The sequence below is a fragment of the Eublepharis macularius genome, chromosome 17 (assembly GCF_028583425.1).
Source record: "Eublepharis macularius isolate TG4126 chromosome 17, MPM_Emac_v1.0, whole genome shotgun sequence".
Taxonomy (NCBI): Eukaryota; Metazoa; Chordata; class Lepidosauria; order Squamata; family Eublepharidae; genus Eublepharis; species Eublepharis macularius.
This window is the reverse complement of record NC_072806.1, coordinates 31,836,572-31,863,825: the sequence shown is the minus strand read 5'-3', so window position 1 is coordinate 31,863,825 and position 27,254 is coordinate 31,836,572. Positions and strand designations below refer to the sequence as shown.

The window sequence follows — 27,254 nt, the reverse complement described above, 5'->3', positions numbered from 1 at the left end:
AAGTTGGTTAGTCTTAAAGGTGCTGCTGAACTCTTCTCTATTTCTTTTAACAATAATTTGTGAAAGATATCCTTCTCGTTTAGGCTATCCACTCCCTTACCCCATTTGGTAGTCTGATCACCCCAATTCTAGAAGTATTTAAATTATGGCATTAAAATGCAACTCAGACTATTGCTTAAACAACCCAATATGGCTTATGGAGTAATCTATCTTGAAGCCATAACTCCTTCTCTGCAGATTTCCTGTTCGATAATATTAGGATAGCCATTAACTAGCCTGGTTCTGATATGGAGGCTGTGCTGTTAATGGCTGCAGAAATAAATGGTAAAATTTCCCCCCTCTAGGAGAACTTATCTGAAAGAAGATGGTATAAAAGGCCATAAAATAAAACATTTATAGGCTGAGTTTATCTGTTGCGCATCTTTCTTCTTTTCAATAATAGACATGAATAGTGTCTCATGGCTCCGAAAATAGGTATAGAATCCTATCTGGGTTTTTTTGTAACCAGTCCTGGAACCTCGGCTGGGGGCTCCCCCCTGGGGGGAATTGGAAGAAATCGCTGCAACGTTATATAAATGTATCGGCAAAAAAAAAATTATACAAAAAAGCACTGGAATACATTAAGTAGTAAACATATTGCCTTATTATTAAAAATGTTAATATCAAAATCTTTTTAGTGCATAAAAAACTCCACTAAAATAGGAGATTCATATAAACATGTATGATTTTGGTAGTGTACATTTCCTTCAATGTGCTTGAGAATATTTCCTTAGTACATAAGATTAGATAAATTCCCAAGCCGAGTTACAGCCTACCGTATATATCCTGGCCATCTTGAGTTACAAAGGCCAGAAACATCTGCATTGTGTTGTCTTGGTCTCCATAACTAACTGGACATCACAAGTAAGAGAGTCATTATTTCTATTTCTAGGAGAGACAGGCTCTTACGCCTTTGGCACTTAATTTTTGCTTTACAGTTTTTATGAAAGCTTGGTTCTTTTCATAATAAGCGGCCTCATTCACAAAGGTTGGATATATTACGGAATCTCCTTCATATGGGATTGTCTTTCCTTCAAAAGTTAAAAACATTGGATCGCCGGGACTGAGAGGCTGCCAGTCTTGATCCTTGAATGCAAGGGGGAAATAATAAAACAAAGTATTTGTGTTAGAAGGTTATCTTGACAAGTTCCATTTTGCATGCATTCATATATACTTAACCAGGGGTCATTTCGTAGAAAAAGAGCTGGAGGGACTCATTAGCATAACTCATTAGCATATGCCACGCCTCTTGCCATCAGTGGAAGTGTGTCATTAGTATAACTGATTTGCATATGCCACACCCCCTGATATCACCTATTCTGGCTGTTTTGGAACCAATCCTGGCCAGTCAGGGCTGAAATTGGGCCCAAAATGGCAAAAAGGGGCTCAAAATGGTCAGGTTCGGGCCGCTGATGAGTGGGAGAGTGATCCACCACCTGTCAGAGGCCTGATCCGGGCCGTTTCGGCCCCAATCCAGGCCAAAATGGGCCCAAAATGGCCAAGAGTCTGGTGGGTGGGGCCATCTGACATGTGACCTCTTTGGGGAACTGCCAGAATTACGTTCCTGTGCATTCCCCCTCGAAATGAGCCCTGTACTTAACAAGCATATATCATATCTTTACTAATGAAAAGGGAAGGGAAGGAGGATGGGCAAGGAAGAGAAGCATGCAAGGGTGTTCCCTGCATCAAAGGCCAAGTGCTCTGCCACTTGACGTGGCACAATTAGGAGGGCACCCACATGCTAATGACGAGGGTCATGGCTTATACTTGTTACCTATTCACAGTCATGCCACTACCAGCTTTGTTCGAGGTCAGTCTTTGAGGTGCTGCCAAGGGTTAGCTTTCACCCAGCCAGGAGTAGTACAGAAGGTGGCAATAGGAATTACTTCCTTCATTGCCTCCCAGACCAATCCTTCTGCCACCCAGGTTCCAGGTGAGCCCCTGAAGCACTGTCCGGGCACCACAAAACCTTGAATTAGTCCTGTCTGCATGGACTCCTCTGTTCATTGCCAACAAGCAAGACCACATGTGTACTAAACAATTTGCTTCCACACGGCGTTGAACAGTGAGGCACTTGCAAACAGGATTTTCTTTGTTCTTCAGAATCTTACATCAGAGATAGCAAAGAGCTATGCAGATGTGGGCTGTGGAGGAAAATGGCGTATCCTTACCTGCAGGTTAGGGTGAACAACAGCAATAATCTCATTGTTTTTGTTTCTGGGATAATCTACTTTTTCCGTTATTTTGTAAACCTCAATTGTGCATGGTGGAAATTCTTTCCCTAGGAAAAAAGGAAACGTTTTTTATCTCTTAAAGCATATTCCTCCCAGTATTGTTAGAGAAGAATTTTTTGTTTGTATTTTTGTTAATACTGTTATTAGATCTAATCTTAGGAAAAGGTTTCTCTCTTCAGGAGGCTGAGTTACTGAAAGATGACCCATATATTCAGCGATGCATGATAGTTGGATCAGAATTTACTGGAATGGCTAAAAAACAGGGACTTTGCTCATGGTGAATGATGCATAGGAAATATTTTGCAGATGATAGAATTTCTGAAAAATTCCTCCTGTTGCCAGTATAAGGTTTAGGCATGATATCAGATTATAACATCAGATCACATCTTTGGATAAAAGAGGCTATTGTTAGACAGCTATAATCCTTACCAAGTACTTTTTAAAATTAAGGATAGTTAAGCATAAATGAGTTGTGGTTTTTTGCATTTTATAGTCCTGTGCAATTGACATTAATGGGAGCATATTTTTTTTTTAAAAAAAGACTGCTTTAAAACTGTGTCAAATTATTTAGCCACAAATATACAGAAGGGGAGTCATGGAATTAATCTTCAATAATACTTGTCAGCATTAAAGCTGCCAAACTAAGGACATTTTCTTGGTAGTAAGCCCCTTTGAATAATATGGGACTTAGTGTAGAGTGGACCTACATAGGGCCAAACCAGATCGATATTTTTAAAGGAGCTGGGTATTGGTTTCCTACACCTGACTTACTTTCTGTGCAGCCACACAACAGCTGTACAGAACTGATTTTAAAGCACCATAGCGACCCAATTGGGACTGTGGTGCAGGATAAAGAGGGACTTCTGCCTCCCTCTCTTCACCCTATTTCTCAAACCAAAACATTCCCAGTAGGTGTTAGTTGCCATATTGTTGATCCGCACATGCATGCAACTCGTTTAAAAATGTCACATCTAGGCTGGCCCTTAGGATCGCTCCCAAAGTAGATCATTTTACCAGGAAATAACTACGTTCCGCCAATGACTTTGTAGCATCATAAACAACTTTTCATTCCTGCTGGATTGCAAAGGCTACTGTACCTGTATTGAAAATGTGGAGGAAGTCAAGGCCATGTTTGACGATCTTCCTCATTTTGTCCAAAATATCTGCTCTAAGAACTCCTTGGGGCTGAGGACCAACTTCCACACCTGCATGTAATCGAAGGAAAGATCAGCGCTCTTTCTCTTTGGGACAGCCAGGGGAATATTTGAAGACTGCTATTCAGACTCCCCACTTTTGTTTCGCTAAGCATTTCCAGCAACTTATATTTTTCCTTCGTCTAGCACACAAGCCAAGCTATCCAGCACATTGGAGCGGCTAACGTCTCAATCTTTTTCAGCTTGCCAACACCGCTCTCAAAATACAACCCCCTCCTGTTTAGAAACAGCTCTTCTCCCTCATTACTAGTTCCTTTCAGCTTTCTAGCTTCCAGTAGTTTATAACTAGACACACATGTCCTGAGACTCAAATCAGCACAATTTATAATCTACCAAACTGGCTGCTTTGGCCTTGTCTGCATTTGGGGTTGAATAAATCTACCCAACTTCTGCCTTGGGAGGGACTAGAGCATTCCATCACTCCTAATAAAGAGGTACAGAAGAATTACTCACACGGGGAACAAGCTGCCTGCTGTATTTGTGCATGAGTTTCTGCTCTCGGCCTACCTATGTACCATTATCAGGTACATCTAGAACAGCAAACCACACAAGAAACATAGAGGAGGGGGAGGAGGGGGGCCTTCTGTGAGAATTTCTTACATTCTGCAAAAAGTGTTTTGAGAGTGAGGTGTGCCTCTGATATTAATCCAGAAAAGGTGTGCCTCAGAGCTAAGCTACAAGTGACGCCTGACACAGGTTGGACACTTGTCAGCTTCCCTTAAGTTTTGATGGGAAATGTAGGTGTCCTGGTCTTGTAGCTGTAATGGAGAGCCAAGCTGTAAATCCAGGACGCCTACATTTCCCATCGAAACTTGAGGGAAGCTGACAAGTGTCCAACCTGTGTAAGGCGTCACTTGTAGCTTGACTCTAAGAGCCAAGCTACTACAAGTGACAAATTACACTTGCCTGGCAAGTGAACAGACAGACTCGCATGTATTCTTCCCTGTTCACTTGCCATTCACTTGCTCTTCACTTGATCAAGTGGAGAGCAAGTGAATGACGTGAACAGGGAGGAATACACGTGAGTCTGTTCACTTGCCAGGCAAGTGTAATTTGTCACTTGTAGCTTGGCTCTCAGTGACCCAATGTTTGGGACATGCTGCTTTAATGGGACCTCTAAATTGTCTGCCTGAGAAGACAAGGGCTGCCTCAGCATCCTTCATCGTAGGGCTGGCTTTGCCCTATTTTGAACTGCAACAGTGACATCTTATATAAGGGTGAAAACTTCTTACTGGCTCAACCCTGTACCAGAATTCAGAGCTAGAATAGCCATTCAGATGAGGACCTTGGGGTTGACAGGTGCCTCTCCAAACCTCTACTTCAAAGAAACCCTTTATGTTGTATTCTCGCTCGTTGTAATGGTTATTTATTGGTTTAAAATATTTAAACAATATGTTGGTGCTAATCAGGGGTCATTTTGTAGAAAAAGAGCTTCGGGAACTCATTAGCATAACTCATTAGCACAACTCATTTGCATATGCCACGCCCCTTGACAGCACCAGAAGTGTGTCATTAGCATAACTGATCTGCATATGCCACACCCCCTGACATCACCTGTCCTGACTGTTTTGGATCCAATCCTGGCCATTCAGGGCCGAAATTGGGCCCAAAATGGCAAAAAGGAGCTGAAAAGGGCTGAAAAGGGCCCCAAAATGGTCAGAGGCCCGATCCTGGCCATTTCAGGACCAATCCTGGCTGTTTACAGCCTGATCCTGGCCATTTTAGGCCTGAATTGGGCCATTTTGGCCCTGATCAAGGCCGAAACGGGCCCAAAATGGCCAAAAATCAGGTGGGCGGGGCCACCTGTCATGTGACCTTTTTGGAGACCTACCGGAACTGCGTTCCCGCACGTTCCCCCTCAAAATGAGCCCTGGTGCTAGTATAAATCCTCCCTCCCCCCAAAAATGGTTGCAGGGATATCGCATAAATAAATAAATAAATAAATAAATAAATAAATAAATAAATAAATAAATAATAATAAAAAATAATAATAAATAAATAATAATAAATAAATAATAAATAAATAAAGCCCACGAAGATACAAGATAAAGCATACTGTATTCTCCTCCTAAATGTACCCCCACGGAGCAATGACTAACTCTGCTGCAAATCTTACATGCAATCATGTAAGTAATATGATTTCACAAACAAAGCCAAAAACATCTTTAACAGGCACTTTAAGAGGCAAACGCACAAAACTCTGCTTGTGTTGTTGCTCAACAAACACACGTAATGTGCAAAAAAAGTCAATTTTAAGTTTCGACTAGGAGCTTACAGCATATCACGCAGTGTACAGGTAGTTTCAAGTGAAACCATCTCCAGTCTCAAACTTGTTCATTTTTTAAAGGCCCAAACCAGAACTTTAAATTAAGAACAAGCTGTTAGCTGAAGAAATTTGCCTGGAATGCGTGTAATATGGTTACACAGCTAGCACCAGTTAACAACTGGGCTGTTGCCGTCTATGCCAATTGTAGTTTCCTTCCTCTCTTCGAAGGCACCCTCTTCGAAGACACCCTTGCAGAGTGCACGATAGTAATCAAGTATGGGCACCATGAGGCTTGACTACCTCCAGGGCTTTTTTTCAGCTGGAACGCGGTGGAACGGAGTTCCAACACCTCTAGAAAATGGTCACATGGCCGGTGGCCCCGCCCCCTGATCTCCAGACAGAGGGGAGTTTAGATTGCCCTCCACGCCAGTGGCGTGGAGGGCAATCTAAACTCCCCTCTGTCTGGAGATCAGGGGGCGGGGCCACCGGCCATGTGACCATTTTCAATTAGGGCAATTTAAACTTTTAAAAACTCCCCCCTTGTTCCGGCTGACCCAAAGTGACATCATTCCGTGGTCCTGAGTTCCACCGCTGAGTTCCACCACCCCTTTTCCCCCCAAAAAAGCCCTGACTACCTCTATTCAGGTTCTTTCTCTTTGGGAAAAACACAGCCAGCAAGCCAATCTAAGCCCTCCTGGTCACCATCACCACCCAAACATCAAGTTGAAGTACTAGATCTAAGATCACTTCTCCTCCTTTGCTTAAGAGACCTCCATACCATTGCAAAAACTTCTGAAACGCCTTCAGTTTCAAGAGGTGTGTGATGTTGAGGGCAGGAGGGAGCTGCAATTTAAAAAACACACAAATCTGAAGTTCCCCCTGGCATATAAAACTTTGGATCTAGGTCCTTGCATCGCACTTTCCCATGCTGAGACTCTGTCCCATCATAAGAGCAACAGCACCAGAGGCTGCAGTTGAACTGGTAATGGGCTGGTTCCCATTACCAGATAAAGAAGCCGTCCCTTTGTGCCAGTTAGTGCTGGATAGACTGGGATGGGAGTATGTGTCTTATCTGCTCTGCTGTCCCAGCAGCACGCCAGGGCAATGTAGATACAGCAAAAGAGACGGGCAAAGTGCCTCTGTGGGTGGAGAAGAGCTCCAGATTTGACCAGAAAACTGGCAGAGGGAAGTGGTGCCTAATTCATTCCCTGCAGGCTCTTTGGGCCAAGCTAGACGTGACAAATTACACTTGAATGGCAAGTGAACAGACTCACGTGTATTCCTCCCTGTTCACTTGCACTCCACTTGCACTCCAGTGGAGAGCAAGTGAACAGGGAGGAATATACGAGAGTCTGTTCACTTGCCGTTCAAGTGTCATTCGTCAGTTCTAGCTTGGCCCTGTGTCTAAGAATTACCCTCCCCTCATGGCTTTTCTTCTTGCAGAGCAAAAGATATATGAACACAGTATCGCTAATCCTATCAGCAGGAAAGCTGCTGAGGGAATGATTTTCAGCAGAAAAGCAGTCAGAACCCCTCCCCTCAATCACTGCTCTAATCAGATTTAGAGACCTCCATTCATCTATGAATTGATCTCCCGAGTGATTTTCTATTGGTAGCGCTTACATCCTTGGGAGCATTTTGAGGGACAGAATAGAGAGAAGCGGCTGTTGCAAGGACGTCACCTCTGGTGAGGACCACAGAGATTTGGGGAAGTTCATAGATGTCATAGATGCCTTGACATCACTTCCAGTTGCTCACCAGAAAGTGACATCATAGTGTCTGTCCTCACCCCTTTTTCCTCCCAGTGCTCCACTGAGTGAGTATAGGGAATGCAGTGCAGGGGTGAAAGGTTGCCCCCCATTGGTGGGGGCAACTAGAAAGCCTAGTAGGGGATGTATTGAGACTACAGCGTAGCACAATTTTCCCAACCTCAAGTGGCTACTATTTCTTCTGTTGGAGGAAATATACAGGCAACATTTGGGCAAAGCTTGGTAGATGTGTTCGAAGATTTTTCCAGTGATATGTCCCTGAAGCACCCTCTTATCTGAGGACACAATTCCATATTATTCATTAAGAACCAGACAATTCTGATAACTTTCATATTTACCAACAGGGTATTTTGCTATAGACCGGGTCGTTGCATATTTCAGGTTAGGATGCTCAATCAGGAAAACGGAGCAGGTTTCTGGAGCCAAAGAATCCTGTGGAAAATATTTGTTTAATACTATTTGGTTATGCAAACAAAAGCCTACCGATTACGTTCAGTTTTTTGATATTCATCCTCTTTCTTGCAGTCCTAAAATAAATAGGACTGCTTTAGAAAACACACTGCCTGGCGCTACCGGCCTCTGCACTACCCATCCCACCTTTGCAGCAGCAACAGGTAGCCTTGCTGGACTCTGCCCCACTCACCCCGCACCTGCAGCGGCCCTGGGACCTGAAGCAGCCTCACCTCCATGGTGCTAGGGTTGCCAGCTCCAGGTTGGGGAATTCCTGGAGATCTGAAGAGGATGAGGTTTGGTGAGGGGAGGGATCTCGACAGGGTATAATGCCCTGGAGTTCACCCTCCAAAGCAGCCATTTTCTCCAGGGCAACGGATCTCAGTGGCAAAGCTTGGTAGATGCGTTCAAAGATTTTCCCAGTGATGTGTCCCTGAATCACCCTCTTGTCTGAGGACATAATTCCGTATTATTCATTAAGAACCAGACAATTCTGATAACTTTCATATTTACCAACAGGGTATTTTGCTATAGACCGGGTCGTTGCATATTTCAGGTTAGGATGCTCAATCAGGAAAACGGAGCAGGTTTCTGGAGCCGAAGCATCCTGTGGAGACTAGTTGTTATTCCAGGAGCTCTCCAGCCACCACCTGGAGACTGGCAACCAGACTTCCACCTGAGGAGGGCAGTAACAGCCCAGTAGCTGGGTAGCAGGAGGCCTCCAGCTGCTTGAGCCTGGAGAGAACAGGCCCCAGGAAAGCAGGCAAGCCAGGGTGGGCATACCATGAAGTGGGCGGGCAAACCCACCCTGGATGAGCTGAAAGGGGAGGAGCCAGGAGGGCTAAAAGGCTGACACAGCCCTTCCAGCTGACAGGTGGAGGAGAGAGCCATTCAGGGAGGCCAGGGCAGGATTGGAAGGGACAAGGAAGCCCCCTATATAAGTGAGTTCCTGTGATAGCTGACAATGATAATTGGGGGACAGTGTGGTACAACCCCGTTCCCTGGCTGCTCTAAGGACTGACTCCCATTGAGTCAGCAGGACAGCAGAGGCCTGGCTGGGGGTGCTAGTCAAGAAGGAGCCTCACAATACAAAGCTGTATTTTGGGGGTGAGCTTCCCCTTAGATTGCAGCAAGAATGTTCCACTAAACTTTACTGCGCATGAATATAAATGGACACGCTCTCAATGTTAATTCAGCAGCATAGGAGCCAATTAATTTGCAGCACTCATTCTGCTGCCTTGAGGGCACTTTTCAATATTTTAAAATCCTGAAGTCTGCTTCCTTCTCTATTGCTCCTACATATTTAGCTTCATTACATGTAAGTCTTCACATCTTCTTGAGTATACAGTGACCTTTCGATGGACATAAATAGTTAAATAGGAAAGTAATGATGAAACGTCCTATTTTGTTGGGGGGAAGTGACATTATTCAGCTCAACTTAAAACAGATCCTTATGATCTCATGATTTAATTCATTGTTCTTCTGCATCCCGGCATTTCCCTATGGGCAAGCATCTGCCTCATTGATTTCAAAAGCAACCACAGCATAGATCGGATGTGGCAGTTATGAAAAGCTGTTCTTTCCTCCCACCGACATTAAGCCTGATGCAAGAATTCTCTTGGATATTAAGGAACTCGTAGCATTTCTAGACTTGGAAAACCCTGAGGCAGAACAAACGAATAAAATTGCCTTATCACAGTTTTCTGGGTTCCACAGTAGGGACTTCCGTGGCCCTGATCCCGTAATGGGCTTGCCAGTTTTTGATTCAAAACATTGTGATCGGTGGGTGGAGCCTAATGGAGTAGCCATTCCTGCTCCAGCTGAACCAAAGCTAAAGGGAAAGTTTCTGTTTGTTCTTGTGGCTTGGGCCGGCAGATACGTTGGGCCAGGGGTCATTTCGTAGAAAAAGAGCTGGAGGAACTCATTAGCAGAACTCACTAGCATATCTCATTAGCATATGCCACACCCCTTGCCATCACCAGAAGTGTCATTAGCATAACTGATTTGCATATGCCACACCCCCTGACATCACCTATCCTGGCTGTTTTGGACCCAATCCTGGCCATTCAGGGCCAAAATTCAGCTCAAAATGGCCAAAAGGGGCTGAAAATGGCCAAAAAGGGGCCCAAAATGGTCAGGATCTGGCCACTGCTGAGTGGGAGAGTGATCCACCACCTGTCAGAGGCCTGATCTGGGCCATTTCAGCCCCAATCCAGGCCAAAACGGGCCCAAAATGGCTGAGAGTCAGGTGGGTGGGGCCACCTGACATGTGACCTCTTTGGGGAACAACTGGAACTGCATTCCTGCATGTTCTCCCTCAAAATGAGTCCTGTTTTGAGCTTAGGTTTAAATATGGGGTGAAGGAGCTGCACACCAAAGTGGAAGAAGTAATAGTCTAAAATTGTCATTGCCTGATTGCTCAGCGATCACCCATCCTGCCTTCCTCAACTTAATGGAATATGTGTGTGGGCAGGGGGTACTGCTATACAGCAAGCACACATATTGTTATCTTAAGTGAGGCAAATGAATTACAATGGGGAAAGGGCATGTGTAGGAAAAGTTAACCTGCCCTATTGCCTAGCTCTGTTATCCCAGTCCAAATCTCTGCCTACAGATGCTATTTCTTGCATCTAGAATAGACATGGGAGATTTAATCACATATTTCTAACATTTTATCTAGTTTGGCTTCAAATAATAACCATGGTGTTGCCAATTTCTACAACAACAATGTTTAGAATCCAGGCCAAAGTTATGGCTTTTGCATGCATACATATTTTTTAACCAGATGCCCTCAGCGATTGTTGCTAGGCAACCATAACAGTTTAGCTAGTATTACAGACTTGGTTTTTGTCATTAAAAGGCAGAGGAGAGGCAAGACCCTTTCGTCGATACCACATGACTTTCATAACTTATCCAGACCTGAATACTTTAGGGTTGCCAGGTCTCCTTACCCTCTCAGTGGAAGGGCCCCCCTGAAACTCATCTTTAGAAAGTCTTCACACACGTGCTTCCAGAGCCCACATGATGACTTCAATTCCAGGAGTGATATCATCGTGCAGGCTGTGGGAATGCTCCCACGCCTCTTTTGGGCCCAAGTTGGCCGTGCGCAAACTGCAGAACTCTCACGGCCTGCGTGATGATGTTACTCCTGGAAGTGATGTTGTCACATGGTCCCATGAGCTTGCCCTGGGAGGACCATTCCCACACCTTTCCCCCCACTGGCCAGGTGAGTGGTGGCAGGGGGTGGCAGCTGGAAGCAGGGGATCACCCACCCTCACTGGGGGGCCAGCAACCCCAAGCTGCTTACTACTGTTCCAAAGCAGCCCCCCCCCCAACAAAAGCCAGTGTAGTGCCGTGGTTAGTTTCAGAGTAGGATGTGGGAGACCTAGGTTCGAATCACCACTCTGCTGTGGAAACTCACTGGATGACTTTGATCGAGTCACTCACTCTCAGCCTAACCTACCTCACAGGATTGTTGTAAGGATAATATGAAAGCAAGGAGAATGATGTAAGCTGCTTTCTCACTGTGGAGAAAGGCAGAATATAAATGAAGTAGGTAAAGGTAAAGGTAGTCCCCTGTGCAAGCACCAAGTCATTACTGACCCATGGGGGGCCGTGGCAGACTTTTTACAGGGTGGTTTGCCATTGCCTTCCCCAGTCATCTACATTTTACCCCTAGGAAACTGGGTACTCATTTTATCGAACTGAAGTAAATGAGTAAATATAGATGAAGATGGGGGGCAAATAAAAGGTAAGTTAGTTAGTGGGTTTGACAGAGAGAAAGATGTAGGGAAAGGTGAGCATATGGAGGCTGCCAGGAGGAGGGAAAGAGGAAAACTGTGGGGAAGAAGATATAGGGGGAAATTAAGTACCCCCCCAAGTCCTTGTTGCACCAATATAGATAAAAGCACATGACAATAATCAATACTCTATGGTTGTCGGTGCGCAGGGCAACCAAAGACCGGCCACTCACGCGCGCACAGAGCACACGTGTGCTCCCGGCACTGCGTGATGACGTCACTTCTGTCCCAGCTGTCCCAGCACGCCATGGAGCTGGCGGTGGCAGTGCGAGTGGCTGGGAGGCCACCTGCGCCATTCGCCTGCCCCGCAGGACAGGGGGCGGCCAGCTTGCCGCGTGCCTGTCCTGCGGGGCAGGTGAATGCCGCAGGCGGCCTCCCAGTCACCCGCGCTACTTTTTGCCTGCCTTTCGCCTGCCCCGCAGGATGGAGGTGCATGGCAAGCGCGCCCCCTGTCCTGCCACCCGCGTGCTCCCAGGGCTGGCAGCTGCGTCCGGTGCTCCCTCTTTGGCAGCGCCAGAGGCAGACTACCCCCCCTGCCCCCCCCATCGATCCGGCCCTGTCAATACTAAGCAATACTATGCCATGTACTTGTATTTTAGATGAACTTTCAAACTTTGTATGAACTGTCTGTGTTTTTTTTTCTAAGTGTTAGGTAATTCTAACAAGTGTGCTTTAATCTTTTGACAGTTAATTAAAATAGTGGACTCTATCGAGATTAATGTTCCCTTATCAGAGATTCAACCAATATTGATCTCTCAACTTAACTTTTTCTGACATTTCTCAGAGATTTATAGTTTTGTTTTGCAAGTTTGAGTATAACGTCATTTTTTACTAATTGGAAGGTTATACAATAGAAACTATGAATGTATTGTCGAAGGCTTTCACGGCCGGAGAACGATGGTTGTTGTGGGTTTTCCGGGCTGTATTGCCGTGGTCTTGGCATTGTAGTTCCTGACGCTTCGCCAGCAGCTGTGACTGGCATCTTCAGAGGTGTAGCACCAAAAGACAGAGATCTCTCAGTGTCACAGTGTGGAAAAGATGACCTATGACCTACATCTTTTCCACACTGTGACACTGAGAGATCTCTGTCCTTTGGTGCTACACCTCTGAAGATGCCAGCCACAGCTGCTGGCGAAACGTCAGGAACTACAATGCCAAGACCACGGCAATACAGCCCGGAAAACCCACAACAACCATCGAAACTATGAATATTCAATGACGCATCAGACCAATTATCATTTGTGCTGTCACGTGAAAAGCTCTTAGATATTTGCATATGATGACTTATAAAAATGCAAATTCAGATAGAATGGCAGAGCTCTGATGGAAGAAATCTCTTGAGAGAATTTAGGTGAGAATTTATCTTTGCCTATGGATTTCACAGAAACTTTGATTATGTTAAACTTAGAATTTATTAGGAAATGTTAGCAAACTTATTTCTTATTGCCTTTCTGTGTTCTGTTTTCATAGGATTTATATTAATAACCATTTATATTTTAATTACTTGCTTCATTAAAAAACTAGGGTGTATTTTCAGTAAAGTGAAATAAACTCTAGACAGGTGTCTGTGTGTTTGATAAGGAGTTGCAAAGTAATATCGAACCCTATATAAAATAAATGTACTGATAAACAGGTGGTTCAAAGAACTTAGCCATTTGACAGGTCTGAAAACTAATTGCTGAAAGCTTTCCAAGAGAAAAGATACATCTTTCTTTTGGTTAAGTAGAAGCTTAGTTTCAGAAACGGGCAAAAGCTCGTTACATCCTTACAGGTTTCCCAGCAGGCAACTGTTCTTGACTCAGATGGCCCCATGCAACTGGGCCATAGGGGAGAGGCCGCTGGGAGGAGGAAAGGGGGAACGTGAAGACAAGGGGGCAGACAAAGGCAGGTGGGAGAGGAAGCAGGAAAACGGAGAGGCTATGGGGGGGCAGGGACGGGAAAAAAGACATGTTGGGGAAGCGGAAAACTAGATGCCCCCCCACAAATCCTTGTGGGTCCCCCACTTGTATATCCTGATTGCTGTGCTTTTTGTTCTGGTAATAAGAGCCAGTTATAAGATAAGAGCACATGTTATTCTGTCTCTGGGTGACCCTGGGAGCCAATGATTCTATAAGTCTCCCGTTTTCTGTGCCTGTGAATTATAGCGTGTGTGTTATGTGATGTCAAGCCGTCTCCAACCTATGGTAACCCTATGAATGAAAGGCCTCCAAAAATGTCCTAACACTAAGAGATTTGCTCAGATCTTGCAAACTGGAGGACGTGGCTTCCTTTATTGAGTCAAGCCATATCGTTTTAGGTCTTTCTCTTCTCGTGAATTATAGTACTAGAACATTAAAACATTTTGACACACAAGGGGGGGGGGAGTACAGGCTTTGAACTTGGCTACCTTAATATAATTACACAGCTGAATGGTAAAATCATTCGTGGTGGTTTCCAGAATAAGAGTACTGCCCATATTCGCTGTTGTGTTGTGAAGATCAAAGATAAGGTCATAGGCTTCTTTGTGGCCACCTTTTGGACCAAACATGCAATTTATTTCTTGAGCCCTTTTCACTTCATATGGAGTATCATCTGTAACTTTCATCCTGTTAACAGAAATACAAAAATATCAGTTGGAAATGGCTATTTCCATCAAATATTAGTAATGAGGTAGAATGCACGATATGGAAACTTTGGCATATTAGTTAATTTAAATAGAAATGATCTGTATAGAATAGGGTTGCCAGCTCCATTGGGAAATTCCTGGAGATCTGGAGGGTGAAACCTGGAGAAACCTGGAAAAAGTGGAGTTTGGGGAGGGAAAGGACCTTGACATGGCATAGAGTCCACCCCCCCGCCCAAAGTAGCCATTTTCTCCAGGTGAACTGATCTCTGTGGCCTGGAGACAAGTTGTAATTCCTGGAGATCTCCAGCCACTACCTGGAGGCTGGCAACCCTAGTATAGAAGCATTAGACCATATTAAGATATAGCAGTAAGAATGTACATGGAGACCGCTTGTTTTGACCTTTAGTCAATCTAAAATTGAATACTGTGTAGGAAAAAGATCGTATTTAGTTTGTGAAGATACACAGGAGTTGGAATAGGAGATGTAATATTGATGAACTCTGATTAAGATATGTTCTGTGTACTCTGTATTTTATTATAACAACTTTTGTAGTGCAAAATCCTATTGTTTCTTTGACCCTATTATCCTCCCTTCTTTTTTCTGTACCCCTCTTTGTTCTGAAAAAAGAGAATAATAATAATAATAATTTTTTAAAAAAGAAATGGCTATTTCCCAGTTTTAAAAGAATCAACTCTTCTTTTGCCTGTCCCAAAGAAGAAATTAAGGGGGACCCTAACTAGGGTGGAAAGGCAACTTAAAGACGTTTTAAACAAACAAATAAATAAAAATTATACATCACATGCAGTTCCAGTATCCTTGTTAAAATACGATGAAATAATTATAGTTGCAATTTAAAAGGGAAGACCAGTATGTGGCAAGAAGAGGGGTTTTTTTTAAACCCTTCTCTTTGCTACATTTTCCTGCTGAAAAGCAGGCCTCTCCAATCTGCTCCGGGCTTTGCTGGGGCAAGTTTGTAGGAACAAGCAAGTTTTCACCAGCAGAGGTCAAAATAGCTCTTTAAATCACAACCACAGTAGCTGCACTGTTATCTATTTTACAAAGTAGGGCCTAACGACATGCTGTGCTTTTCCAAGTTTCCTTTCCAGAACCATGTGGTCAAACTTATAATACAAATTTTGTGCTGAGAACTTAATCCCAGGCATGTGGGGGCCCAATTCAAATCAGACCTGGGGTGTGCAAAGAGAGAGACTTCTCTCCTGCACCATTTTCCCAATCTGAAATGACCCTGGAGGGGTGTTATTGCCCTTACTGGGGCTCCACATACATTGATGGAGGGCCTAGGTTTTCTAAATGTCATAAATAGCATCTCTTGGGCCTTTTCAGGCCAAGAAAAGGTTGGGGGCGGTGGTCTTAAAATCCCTCTCCCCGCATGCTGTGATCCCAATCCCATCTCGTCTTGCACAGACCTAGGATTAAGGTCCAAGCAAGGAACTTGCAATTAGAGATGGGCACGAACTGGAAAAAACCCGAAACATGTGGTTCATGGTTCGTCAAATTTCACGAACCACAAACCACGAACTTTCACGAACCTGCCCCTGGTTCGCAAACCGGTTTGTTTAGTTCATGAAAACGTCACTTCCGGCTCAGAAAATTGTCACTTCCAGGTCAGCATAAGGTCTGCAGGAAGTCCATCCCCTGTTGCCTAGGAAACTGATTGATTGGCACCAGGCTGTCTGCAGTGACAAACCAAAAAACGAACCAAACAAACCAGCCTAAATGGTGGTTCATCAGAAATGGGATCTGACGAACCATGGTTCGCGAACCACAAACCGGCCTGGTTCGTGCTTAATTTTGGTTCGTATTTCGGTTCGTGCCCATCTCTACTTGCAATACACATTTGATCATGTGGACCCAAGGAAAATGTAAAAAGCAGAATCAAGGATCTATTATCTGTATACCAGGATACTTTCTGCCCTCTTATTGTTCCAAACATCTACTAGCCACCAAAACTAATGATGAAATTAAGCAGTTATAGTCAGTTTCAGATAATCTCTATTATGTTTAGCCATGGTATGAAAAAGCATACCACTTTTAAATGTATTAAATAATGCTATTGGGGCTTTTTTAAGTCATTGCCATCTCTGTCCTTTGAAGTTGTTAATATAAGAACATCATGTGTTCGTTTTTTATTTTTTTTCTTTAAAGAAAGAGCATGGGCAAATAGGGCACATATATGAACAAGGGCTACAGATGTCATTTCCGGGGCAACCAGAAGTGATGGCGTCACATTGGGGCCAATTGCTAAAGAATCAGCCCTGGTGCTATGCCGTTGCTTCTAGTCATACTAGAAGTGGCCAGGGGCATGGGCATGTTCATGCCCATTTCCCTGGCTGGCCTGCCAATAGTGGGCAATCCCCAGATAGCCTGCCTGTCAGACATGGCTAGGGGATTCTCTCCAACTCTCCACTTCATCAAACACAGTTGTATGAGTTAAAGGTCTTTATTAGATACTGCTCCCTAGAAGTGCACTGGTACATAGTAATTGCCTGGAATGCCAAAGTAAAGTCTTCTCCGAGAGGTTATACCTCCAGTCCCCTCCTAGGGTTGCCAGCTCCAAGTTGGGAAATTCCTGGAGATCTGCGGAGTGCAACCTGGAGAAAGTGGGTTTTGGGGAGGGAAAGGAGGGACCTTAGCATGGCATAATTCCATAGAGTCCACCCCCCCCCCCAAAGTAGCCATTTTCTCCAGGTGAACTGTTCTCTGTGGCCTGGAGACCAGTTGTAATTCCGGGAGATCTCCAGCTGCTACCTGGAGGCTGGCAACCCTATCCCCTCCCCGCAGTTCAAACAAGAGTCAGTTGAAGTTGGCGCCGAGCTGCAAAGTGCGAAAGTCCTGAAAGAGATGAAGAGCTGAATTTCCCATGGTCGGTTCCCAGACGCTCAGCCCCAACTGAGCCCCAACTAATACCACTCAACCCAAGCGAAGCGTAGCCAAAATCCAGTGACGGAAGAAAGCTACACTACCACCCGTCTCCCCCAGTAGGTATACATGCACAGGTATGGCAGGCAGGCTGGCTTGCTTGCCTGAACTGCCTCCTCTTGCCAATTGCCAGTGATCAGTGGGCAGAGACAGGAGATTGCAACCCCCAGCAGGCACCTGGAAACCCTATCCCACCCAGAGGTGTGACGTGTGCCATGCTATAGCCCTTACAGTAAGCAGCCAAGTCTCTCCCTGTTCCATCCTGTTCCTAGGGCATTATGGCACTAATTTGGGAGGGGGACGGGGGTAACTGTTAATGCGAGTGCCTTGATGAACCAGATACAGCAGTTCACAGAATCACACACTTTGTTTCTTTAAGTTTTGCCTCATGTTGCCTTACCATTCTTAAACGTATAGAAGGGTTTAACAAATGCATACTGCTGCCAAGATGGTGCAGAGGGCAATCTAAACTCCCCTCTGTCTGGAGATCAGGGGGTGGCGCCACCAGCCATGTGACCATTTTATCCGAGGGCAATTTAAACTTTTAAAAACTCCCCCCTTGTTCCAGCTGACCCAAAGTGACGTCATTGTGTGATCCTGAGTTCCACCCCTGAGTTCCACCACCTGTTTTCCCAGAAAAAAGGCCTGACTATCAGTATAACCAAGTTTCTTGTTTAACTTGTGTTTGGTATGCGATGGGCTTAGAAACAACTATTTTTTTTAAAATCAGTGATCCACTTCAACACTCCCTCTACCATGTTAGAACATTGATTAATCAACCTAGGTGTATCATCCTTCTATGCCATCCACTGTATTTTTAAAAACTTTTATATAATAATACTATGTTAAATTTTGAAACCCTTCTTCACATGCTGAGACATGCAATATCTATATCGAAATAGATCTGCAGTTTTACTTTGAGCTATGTGATGCTGTTGTCTGTCCTGTGACCTTAAGAACAGTCCAACAAAGCTAAAATTGCCCAAGAAGTTCACTTCAGGACACTGACCCTGCAAGCTCAGATTAATAGCCGTGCTTCAGTTTTACACACATACAGCAAACCCGGCATGAATTCCCAATAAATTTTTATGCTGCCTGTTAGCATCCCATGGAATTAGCATTTTTTGAAGTAAAGTGCATTATTTTAAATGCTTGTTCCTTATGAATGCTATGTAGTTGCACTACAAATTAATTCAATGAATTAATAAAGGCCGGAAATCAGAAAGGGATTGGACTCGCACAGTAGAATTGGTTTGCTTTGCGTGGCTGCTCAGTTCTACCCATTTTTGCTTCATTTTGTTTTCATATGTTGTTATGGTGAGCCTTTTCGTTTATCCACTTTTGTTACTGGTGTTGCCTCTTTGGTTCTTTTACAGTATTTTATACAGGGCTTTTTTTCTGGGAAAAGAGGTGGTGGAACTCAGTGGGTTGCCAGTACAAAACCACATAATGATGTCACTTTGGGTCATCTGGAACAAGGGGGGAGCTTTTTAGAGTTTAAATCGCCCTCGGCAAAAATGGTCACATGGCTGGTGGCCTTGCCCCCTGATCTCCAGACAGAGGGGAGTTTAGATTGCCCTCCATGCCACATGGCGCAGAGAGCAATCTAAACTCCCCTCTGTCTGGAGATCAGGGGGCGGGGCCACCAGCCATGTGACCATTTTCAAAAGGTGCCGGAACTCCGTTCCACCGCATTCCAGCTGAAAAAAAGCCCTGATTTTATATGTTATACAATGTTAAATTTGTATTAATTGCAACAGAAAAATGGCACGAGGAAACAGACAACACATGAAAACAAATCCTTCCAGGTTGAACTTACACAAAGCAGCCATGAGAATAGAGTGGGCATTTCCAAGCTGAAACCATGGGGCTACAACATTCGGTAGCACCCTTCTCATTTCTGTTTTGACTGACAGCTTCCATCATTCTCCCACCACAGTGCAAAATGCTTTTGAAATGCCTCAGCTACAAAAGCAGCTTATCATGTAGAAAGGGAGGGAGCTGCTGTTCAAAAAGCCCAAGCCCACAGCTCCCTTGAGAACAGAGAACAAATTGTTTTGGATCCAGGCATGGGGAAGTTTCTTGCAAACAATTGTGCTGATCCAGCAAAAACAGATTTCTAGAAAATCGACCGTGCGCCGTACAAAATGTAGGTGAGGTAGGCAGAGAAACGGCAACCAATCAACACAGGATGTGGCATCCTATGCCTTACCTCAAACGGGCCCAACAGGTACCCTTAAATGGACAAACAGTTCCAGCACTAAATTGCATATGCTTTCACACAAAACACCCAGAATCACAGAGTAAGGCTTACCCAAGATGGTCAGCATCAAAAACTCGGTTCAAGTCACAGTCAATATACCGGCAACATTTCTCTACAGCTCTCGGATTGGCCATAAAAGGCTTCACCTCCAACCCCGGTCTTTGAATCTCAGTCCCGTCTTCCTGCCAGCGCTTCACCAGAAATACCCCTGATAACTCATTGCCGTGGGTGCCTCCAAAGATAGCAATCCTTCGCATGGGAACTTCTTGTACAACCTGAGAGGAAGTCATTCTATGAAGCAACTTTCAAGAATGCTGCAAACTAAAACAAAAACAAACAGTTTCAGATTGTTGCTTTAATTCCTGGTCTGCCTGGACTGGACTTGAACTGAAAGAAAAAAAAAACATTTCCCTGCCAAGTCTTTTCTGCCACATGGGTGTTTCTGAAACTCTCTTTCCTGCCAAGACCAGCCCTTCTCTTTACTATATTTGGATAGTAACATGTAGGGAATCTGCTTAAGAGAACATGTAACTCGTATGACCTGTATCTACAGTGACAGGAGATTTCTTCTCTCACACTGAAGGAGAAGAGGCGGCAGGCTTTGAGCAATGCATGCCAATGATAATACTAAAAATGCAAATTTGGTTACAAGGAAGTTTAAGCATTTCTTTGTTTTAAGGATTTCTACCCTGTTCCATAGCACGTGCTTCGTGGCAGGTCATAGGCAATTATGAAATTAATTATGAACTATTACAATCAATTACAATCTGAATTGACAGCCAAATAAATGACCTACGATAGAAGGCAGTAGGAAAAGAGGAAGGCCTAAAACGAGATGACTTGACTCAATCAAAGAAGCCACATCCTCCAGTTTGCAAGATCTGAGCAAGTCTGTTAATGATAGGATGTTTTGGAGGTCTCTCATTCACAGGATCGCCATAGGTCAGAGGCGACTTGATAGCACATCACACACACATACCAAGACAAATGCCAAACCAGCAATCCCATTCTAAAGCATACATGTACCTCTTTCACCAGAGCCCCGTGGCACAGAGTGGTAAACTGCAGTACTGCAGCCCAAGCTCTGCTCACAACCTGAGTTTGATCCTGGCGGAAAGCTGGGTTCAGGTAGCCGGCTCAAGGTTGACTCAGCCTTCCATCCTTCCGAGGTCGGTAAAATGAGTACCCAGTTTCCTGGGAGTAAAGTGTAGATGACTGGGGAAGGCAATGGCAAACCATCTCATAAAAAGTCTGCCAGGAAAACATTGTGATATGACGTCCCCCCATGGGTCAGTAATGATTCGGTGCTTGCACCTTTACCTCTCTCACCACCACAAATAGTTGCCTATTCTCTACACCCACAAAGAATGAGACACCACCTTTCTTTCAACCTTCTTACCTCTCTTGACTCCCACTGAGACATTATTTAAATGTGATATTAGCAAGGCAGAAGAACTTGTCCACAAGACTTGCATAGGCCCAGCATCTTGTTTCAATTAGGGTGTCGCCCATGGGAAGCAGTTACAGACACACATTTGCTTTGAACAGGTAACAGACAGGTTGGATTAGGGTCGCCAACTCTGGATTCAGAAATTCCTGGAGGTTTGGATGCAGTGTCTGGGGAAGGCAGAATTTAGGGAGTGATGCCACAGAGTCTGCCTGCCAAAGCTGCCACTTTCTCCAGGAGAACTGATCAGGAGATCAGCTATAATTCCAAAAGGACTCTAGGGCCATTGTCGTCACATGGCCACAAATTTAGCGCCAAACTAGCGCCATCTTCCGCTGAATGCTCACTTTATTCTGGCTCTCTTGCAATTTTGCCATTCTCCCCAATTCACGCTTTGTGACTCCTTATGTCGTCTTTATCCACTTCCATGTGAATGCCCTGGATCGACTATGAACGTTTTGTAACACCAAAACGCTCACTCTCCCCAAACATCTGTCTCACCTAACACTGATTCTCCTGCCCTACACTCCCACAAGCCCCAGCGAGACCGGCAATTAAGTCTCAAAGTAATTTTTTTAAAAAAAAACATCAGCCTTATAGCGCTATAGCGCTATTCTGCCATGGGCGAGAAACCTCTGCTACCTATCACGGTTGGCTTTTGGGTTGGCCCAGTGCAAATGGTATAATAGAAGAGCGATACAGTGCAAATATGCAAAAAAAAAAATTTTAAGGGGCGGGATTTTTAGGGCCCCATTTCCGGAGGCTCTTTGACTGACTGTCGAATTGTGCTTTTCCCTTTTAATGTGAGTGACTGGAAGCGCAAGCAGTTGTCAAAAGACAGGAGAATCCGTTGTAATAACGATAACAGAAGACATGATTTCTAGTGCAAAAGTAACGAAATAAGGGCCCGTGTGACGACGGCCTAGGCCCCACTTTGAAGTAGGAAACCCAAAGTTGGATGCTTTTTTAGTTAGTTACTTAATTTAAAGTCTGCCCTTTTCACTGAAACCCAAGGAGGAGCACACAGTTTAAATCAATGGAAAGCTGGGCCCGTGCAACGTCTCACTAGCATATTCTTCAGTCTTGCACCGGCATCATGCTGAAATCAAGTCCAAGCCTTGGTTCATACATGCATGAGAGAACATGGAATGAAGTGGTGGAATGGACCGCAGGCGTTGGGTGCTTCAGCTCTGAATGTTCTTTAACCCAATAAAAAGCTCCCTGCAAACAGAAAACAAGCAATGGTTGTTGTGGGTTTTCCGGGCTGTATTGCCGTGGTCTTGGCATTGTAGTTCCTGACGTTTCGCCAGCAGCTGTGGCTGGCATCTTCAGAGGTGTAGCACCCAAAGACAGAGATCTCTCAGTGTCTCAGTGTGGAGAAGATGTTGGCAGGTAATTTATATCTGCTCAGGAAGGTGGGTTTGGGCTGAGTCATCCTGTAAGAGTTTCCCAGGGTGTGGAATGCTAATGGAGGGAGGCTTCACTGTATCCTGAGGAGGTTCTTTTGCACCTCTGAAGATGCCAGTCACAGCTGCTGGCAAAACGTCAGGAACTACAATGCCAAGACCACGGCAATACAGCCCGGAAAACCCACAACAACCATTGTTCTCCGGCCATGAAAGCCTTCGACAATACAGAAAACAAGCACATTAGGCAGAAACGGTTTCTTTGCTGGCTGTGCTTGGAATGTATTTGCAGGGAGTTTTGAGCACAGAACAGCATTCAAAAACATGATCCTCTCCCCGCAATCTGAAGTCGTACAATCCATTCTACTATCTCGGGATCCTGTTCTTGCAGGGCAATCTACCCTGTCCCATGCATGTATGAATCAGGTGTGAGCAGGGGTCATTTCCTAGAAAAAGAGCTGCAGGAACACATTAGCATAACTCATTAGCACAACTCATTTGCATATGCCACACCCCTTGCCATCACCAGAAGTGTGTCATTAGCATAACTGATTTGCATATGCCCCACCCCCTGACATCACCTATCCTGGCTGTTTTGGACCCAATCCTGGACATTCAGGGCCGAAATTGGGCCTGAAATGGCAGAAAGGGGCTGAAAATGGCCAAAAAGGGGCCCAAAATGGTCAGGATCCGTCCGCTGCTGAGTGGGAGAGTGATCCACCACCCATCAGAGGCCCAATCCTGGCCATTTCAGGACCAGTCCTGGCTGTTTGGGGTCTGATCCTGGCCATTTTGGGTCTGAATTGGGCCATTTGGGCCCTGATCCAGGCCAAAATGGGCCCAAAATGGCCAAAAATCAGGTGGGTGGGGCCACCTGACATGTGACCTTTCTGGAGAACTACCAGAACTGCATTCCTGCACATTCCCCCTCAAAATGAGCCCTGGGCGTGAGACTGCATTAAACAGCAGCCAGGTATATATGAAAAGTGAGAATGGGACATTCTCCATGCCCCGCGCCCCACCAAAGAACTCAGGAGGTGCTGGTTTGGGAACCAAGCTCAGTCTTACTTGGTGTGTGTGCCACAGGAAAAAACTGGAACTCAGACAGCCAACTTGCTCCTATCTCCCACTTGAGGTTGCTGAATTACTAGGCCAAAAAAATAATCTGACATTTTCTTTAATACTAGACAGCAGGACCCAGTTTAGATAAGTGCTGCACTACTAGGGGTGAAAGGTTGAACTCTTCCCACCTGTTCCACCTATACAGGGCTTTTTTTCTGGGAAAAGAGGTGGTGGAACTCCAGTGGGTTGCCCTCGGAGAAAATGGTCACGTGCTGCGGCGTGGAGGGCAATCTAAACTCCCCCCTGTTTGGAGATCAGGGGGCGGAACCACCAGCCATGTGACCATTTTCAAGAGGTTCCGGAACTCCGTTCCACCATGTTCCGGCTGAAAAAAAGCCCTGCACCTATACATTATTTATAGTCGCCTTTCTCACTGAGACGGAGTCTCAAGACATATTACACAGTGTGAGCTAGTATAGTCAATTACAAGAGCATTTCAATAAACAATGTAATCGGATATATAAATACAAATTTGCAAACGTTTTGGTTGCCCTTTCCTTGATATTTGTCCTGAAGATGCTATTAGGAGAAAAAGACAGGGACCCATATTGTATCTGACTCCCCACCCCCACCCCCACAGTGTGTATTGTGTGTAATTTCTATCATGAAAATGGGGGAAAGAGTATCCCCCCCCGCCCCCAGTATTACGTTACATTACAGTGTTTTTAAAATTCTGTACTTCCTCCAAGGACCTCAGTTTTGTGTCCTTAATGCTAGGCATCAAAATAAGAGTGCAGCATCATTTCAAACAACAGCACAGTTTAATGAGAGCCAAGCTACAAGTGACGCCTGACACACGTTGGAGACTTGTCAACTTACCACAAGTTTTGATGGGAAATGTTTTGATGGTTTTACAGCTTGGCTCTCCATTACAGCTTCAGGACCAGGACGCCTCCATTTCCCATCAAAACTTGAGGGAAGCTGACAAGTGTCCAACCTGTGTCAGGCGTCACTTGTAGCTTGGCTCTAAGTTAGGTTCTTTCCCTGCGTAGAGCTGCAGTGCCAGCAGCTTCCTTTCTCCCTCTTCCTGGCCTCACTGGAGTGGACTCACAGTCTAAAACACTGTCTAAAACAGTGTAAAACAAAGGAACAGAGTTGTCAAAAACAGCAGATCCAGATTATTATAAATGCTTCTTCGTCCTTCCCTTTTATTCTCACCAGCTCTGTGAGATAGGTAGTGTTGCCAAGGGGAGCTTGGAGATCTCCCAGTGTTACAACCGATCTCCAGGACTACAGTCAATTCCCCTGCTGCTTGGGAGGGTGGACTCTATGATATTACGACTCCCCCCCCTCATTCTGCCCTCCCCAGGCTCGCCCCCCCCCGAAATCTCCAAGGAGATTTGGAGAGGTAGGTCAGGGTGAGAATGCCTGGGCTAAGGCGAGCTAGTCCAAGTGGAGCTGATGCCCAGCTCTCCCAGATCCTAGTCTAACCCGTGCAGTAGCACAAAGCCCAAATTCAAGTGGGTCCTCTGGCTGTTTTTAATGATAAAGAAAACACTGGCCGATTCCACACCACCTTGTTTTAGCGCCAGTTTTTCACTGCACAGCGCTACACATTCTTCTGTTCACACGTTTTTTTAAAAAAATCGTAATGGTATCGCTACGGCGTCGCAGCAGACCACCACGATTTCATCTCGTTATGAGCACATTACATCGTCCAGCCCCTAAAGCATCACCAAGCCCCACCTCTCGTCTCCGAGGTTCTCCCCGCACTTAAAGAAAAGAAAAAAGGAACAGGATGGTTTCACGAGGAGCCATGATGAGAAATCCAACAATCCTACGACCAACAGAGAGAAAAATTCCGCTGATCTACTATTAAAAATCAGTTCAAATTTGCCCGCCTAAACAGGGGACCAATCACTGCAAACTGTCGATGGTGGGAGGATAATGAGCCAATCGCAGTCAATTAACGGGGTGTCGTTTCGACAGGACAGGATAGTATCTTGTCGATATACCAACCAATTGAAGATTAAAAAAAAAAGTCACAAGACTTTTCACAGCCCAACCACGCCCCCCTCCCTTTCATTGCGGGTTTTATTGAGGGGAAGTGATCGTGGCATCGCGCAAGAGAAATGGGAGTCAGAAGGTGATGTGGACAGGCAGCTGGATATTGCGCCCTCACACATGACGCAATCATTCTGAGGTAAGGTGGTGTGGAATCGGCCACTGTAAGATTCAGTCAAGGATCTTCCACAGAATGCAGCTGCATGCCTATTAATGTCTTGCAGTTATGAGAAACCACAATCCAGAGCAGAAGTTCATACAAAAGGGAAAGGATGGAGCCCTTATCTTGAACATGGAAATTATCTCCTCTTTGCTGAGCTACTTTTTACCTACACAGGGTAAAGGGAGCTTAACCGGTATAGTGTCCAGGTGGTGGCTGGAGAGCTCCCGGAATTACAACTGATCTCCAGTCGACAGATCAGTTTCCCTGGAGGAAATGGCTGCTTTGGAGGGTGGACTCCAGCTGAGGCCCCTCCCTTCCCCAAGCCCCACCCTCTCCAGGCTCCACCCCCCAAATCTCCAGGAATTTCCCAACCCAGAGCTGGCAACCCTAAATTGGTATGAGGCAAGGGGTTTTGTGAGGCCTCAAGCCTGGTTCACAATGCAGGAGAACGAGACAGGAAGGCGGACCTTAAGTGGAAGAATTGTCTAACGAGAGGAGGATCTGAATTTGGGATGCTGCCTTATGTTGAAACACTCTACACAGAAAACTAGCCCAAGAGGAAAGGGTAGAACTTTTCTCCCTGCTGCGCTAGATTTTTATTTGCAGAAAGGTTTTTTATATGTGAAAGGAACAGCTCAAGCTTGAATCCACCTCCTGCAGTCAGAAATAGTGCATTCTTCTCCTGTCTCAGGACTTATTCTTCTACATTCATGAATCAGTCTTTTCAGTTGCCTTTTCTGCTCTCCAGAACTGAAGAAATGAGCACAAAAAATATTCACCAAAAATGCACCAAGCACAACAAGAAAACAACTCAGGGCAAAACAGGCTGGAAAACTACGTACACAGTTGGGAGTATGAAAGACTCCTCTGTGCTCTGTTTGCAACATCATGCCCACAGAGATACAAAATAATTGCTTTCCTTCGATTGAGATTTATATAGAAATTATTTTTAAAAAATATTACAAGGCTGATTTGCTAGAAGGTAGAAAACCAGATTGCGAAAGATTTAAAGACAATCTATTTCACACTATAAACTATGCACTTAAATTTGCCAGCTAGGGGCATAGATTTACTGAGCCTGTCTTCACATTAAGCCAAGCTGATGCTATATATTTCAACTACACTGCCTCTACTTACAATAAAAAAAGAAGTTGTCATATAGTTTGTAGAAAAATAATGGCAGTAAATAATTCATTAAGTAAGAGAGTCATAATATTGTCTACACAAGCACTGTTCCTGCTATCCTTTGCCCCGTTTCCCAAGGCCATTAATTAACACGCCACCAGCACCAATGAATCACACAAGTTGGACAAAGTACAGAAATAATTCTGCACTATGCAAAGTCTGTAGCACATCAGGCGGGTAAACGGTGCAGTTGTAAGCTAGTCTGTCAATAGACCAAAATTTCCAAAAGCTGATTATGTTGGAGGCTGTTCTTTTGATAGTACTTACCTTATTCAACATTCAAAAGATTTCTCTCTGAAATTTTTAAAAAAGGCATGCTAAGATAAAGGACAGTCAGCTCTGCCAA

At 44.8% G+C, this 27,254-nt stretch overlaps 1 protein-coding gene across 2 annotated transcripts; it reads right to left on the bottom strand.

Moving 5' to 3' along the window:
• On the bottom strand, positions 1–27,254 carry ASPA (aspartoacylase). Of its 2 annotated transcripts, XM_055001001.1 has the most exons (7): positions 27,176–27,254; positions 19,633–19,902; positions 14,159–14,357; positions 7,861–7,954; positions 3,371–3,478; positions 2,211–2,320; positions 1–1,125 (listed from the first exon to the last, which is right to left on the bottom strand). In XM_055001001.1, exons 2-7 carry the CDS (start codon positions 19,869–19,871, stop codon positions 928–930), a joined length of 948 nt encoding a protein of 315 aa, XP_054856976.1. In that variant the 5' UTR covers positions 19,872–19,902; positions 27,176–27,254; the 3' UTR covers positions 1–927. The 2 variants fall into 2 exon arrangements, with proteins under 2 accessions (XP_054856976.1, XP_054856975.1); XM_055001000.1 differs by lacking the exon at positions 27,176–27,254 and having other exon boundaries at positions 19,633–19,973.

Excerpts from the sequence above, each read along its gene's own strand:
- ASPA (XM_055001001.1), bottom strand. The coding sequence starts at position 19,871 with ATGACTTCCTCTCAGGTTGTACAAGAAGTTCCCATGCGAAGGATTGCT. Across the intron at positions 7,955-14,158 it reads AGCTGTGTAATTATATTAAG|GATTCTTTGGCTCCAGAAAC; the intron begins GTAGCCAAGTTC and ends TATTTTCCACAG. Across the intron at positions 3,479-7,860 it reads TATAGCAAAATACCCTGTTG|GTGTGGAAGTTGGTCCTCAG; the intron begins GTAAATATGAAA and ends GATTACATGCAG.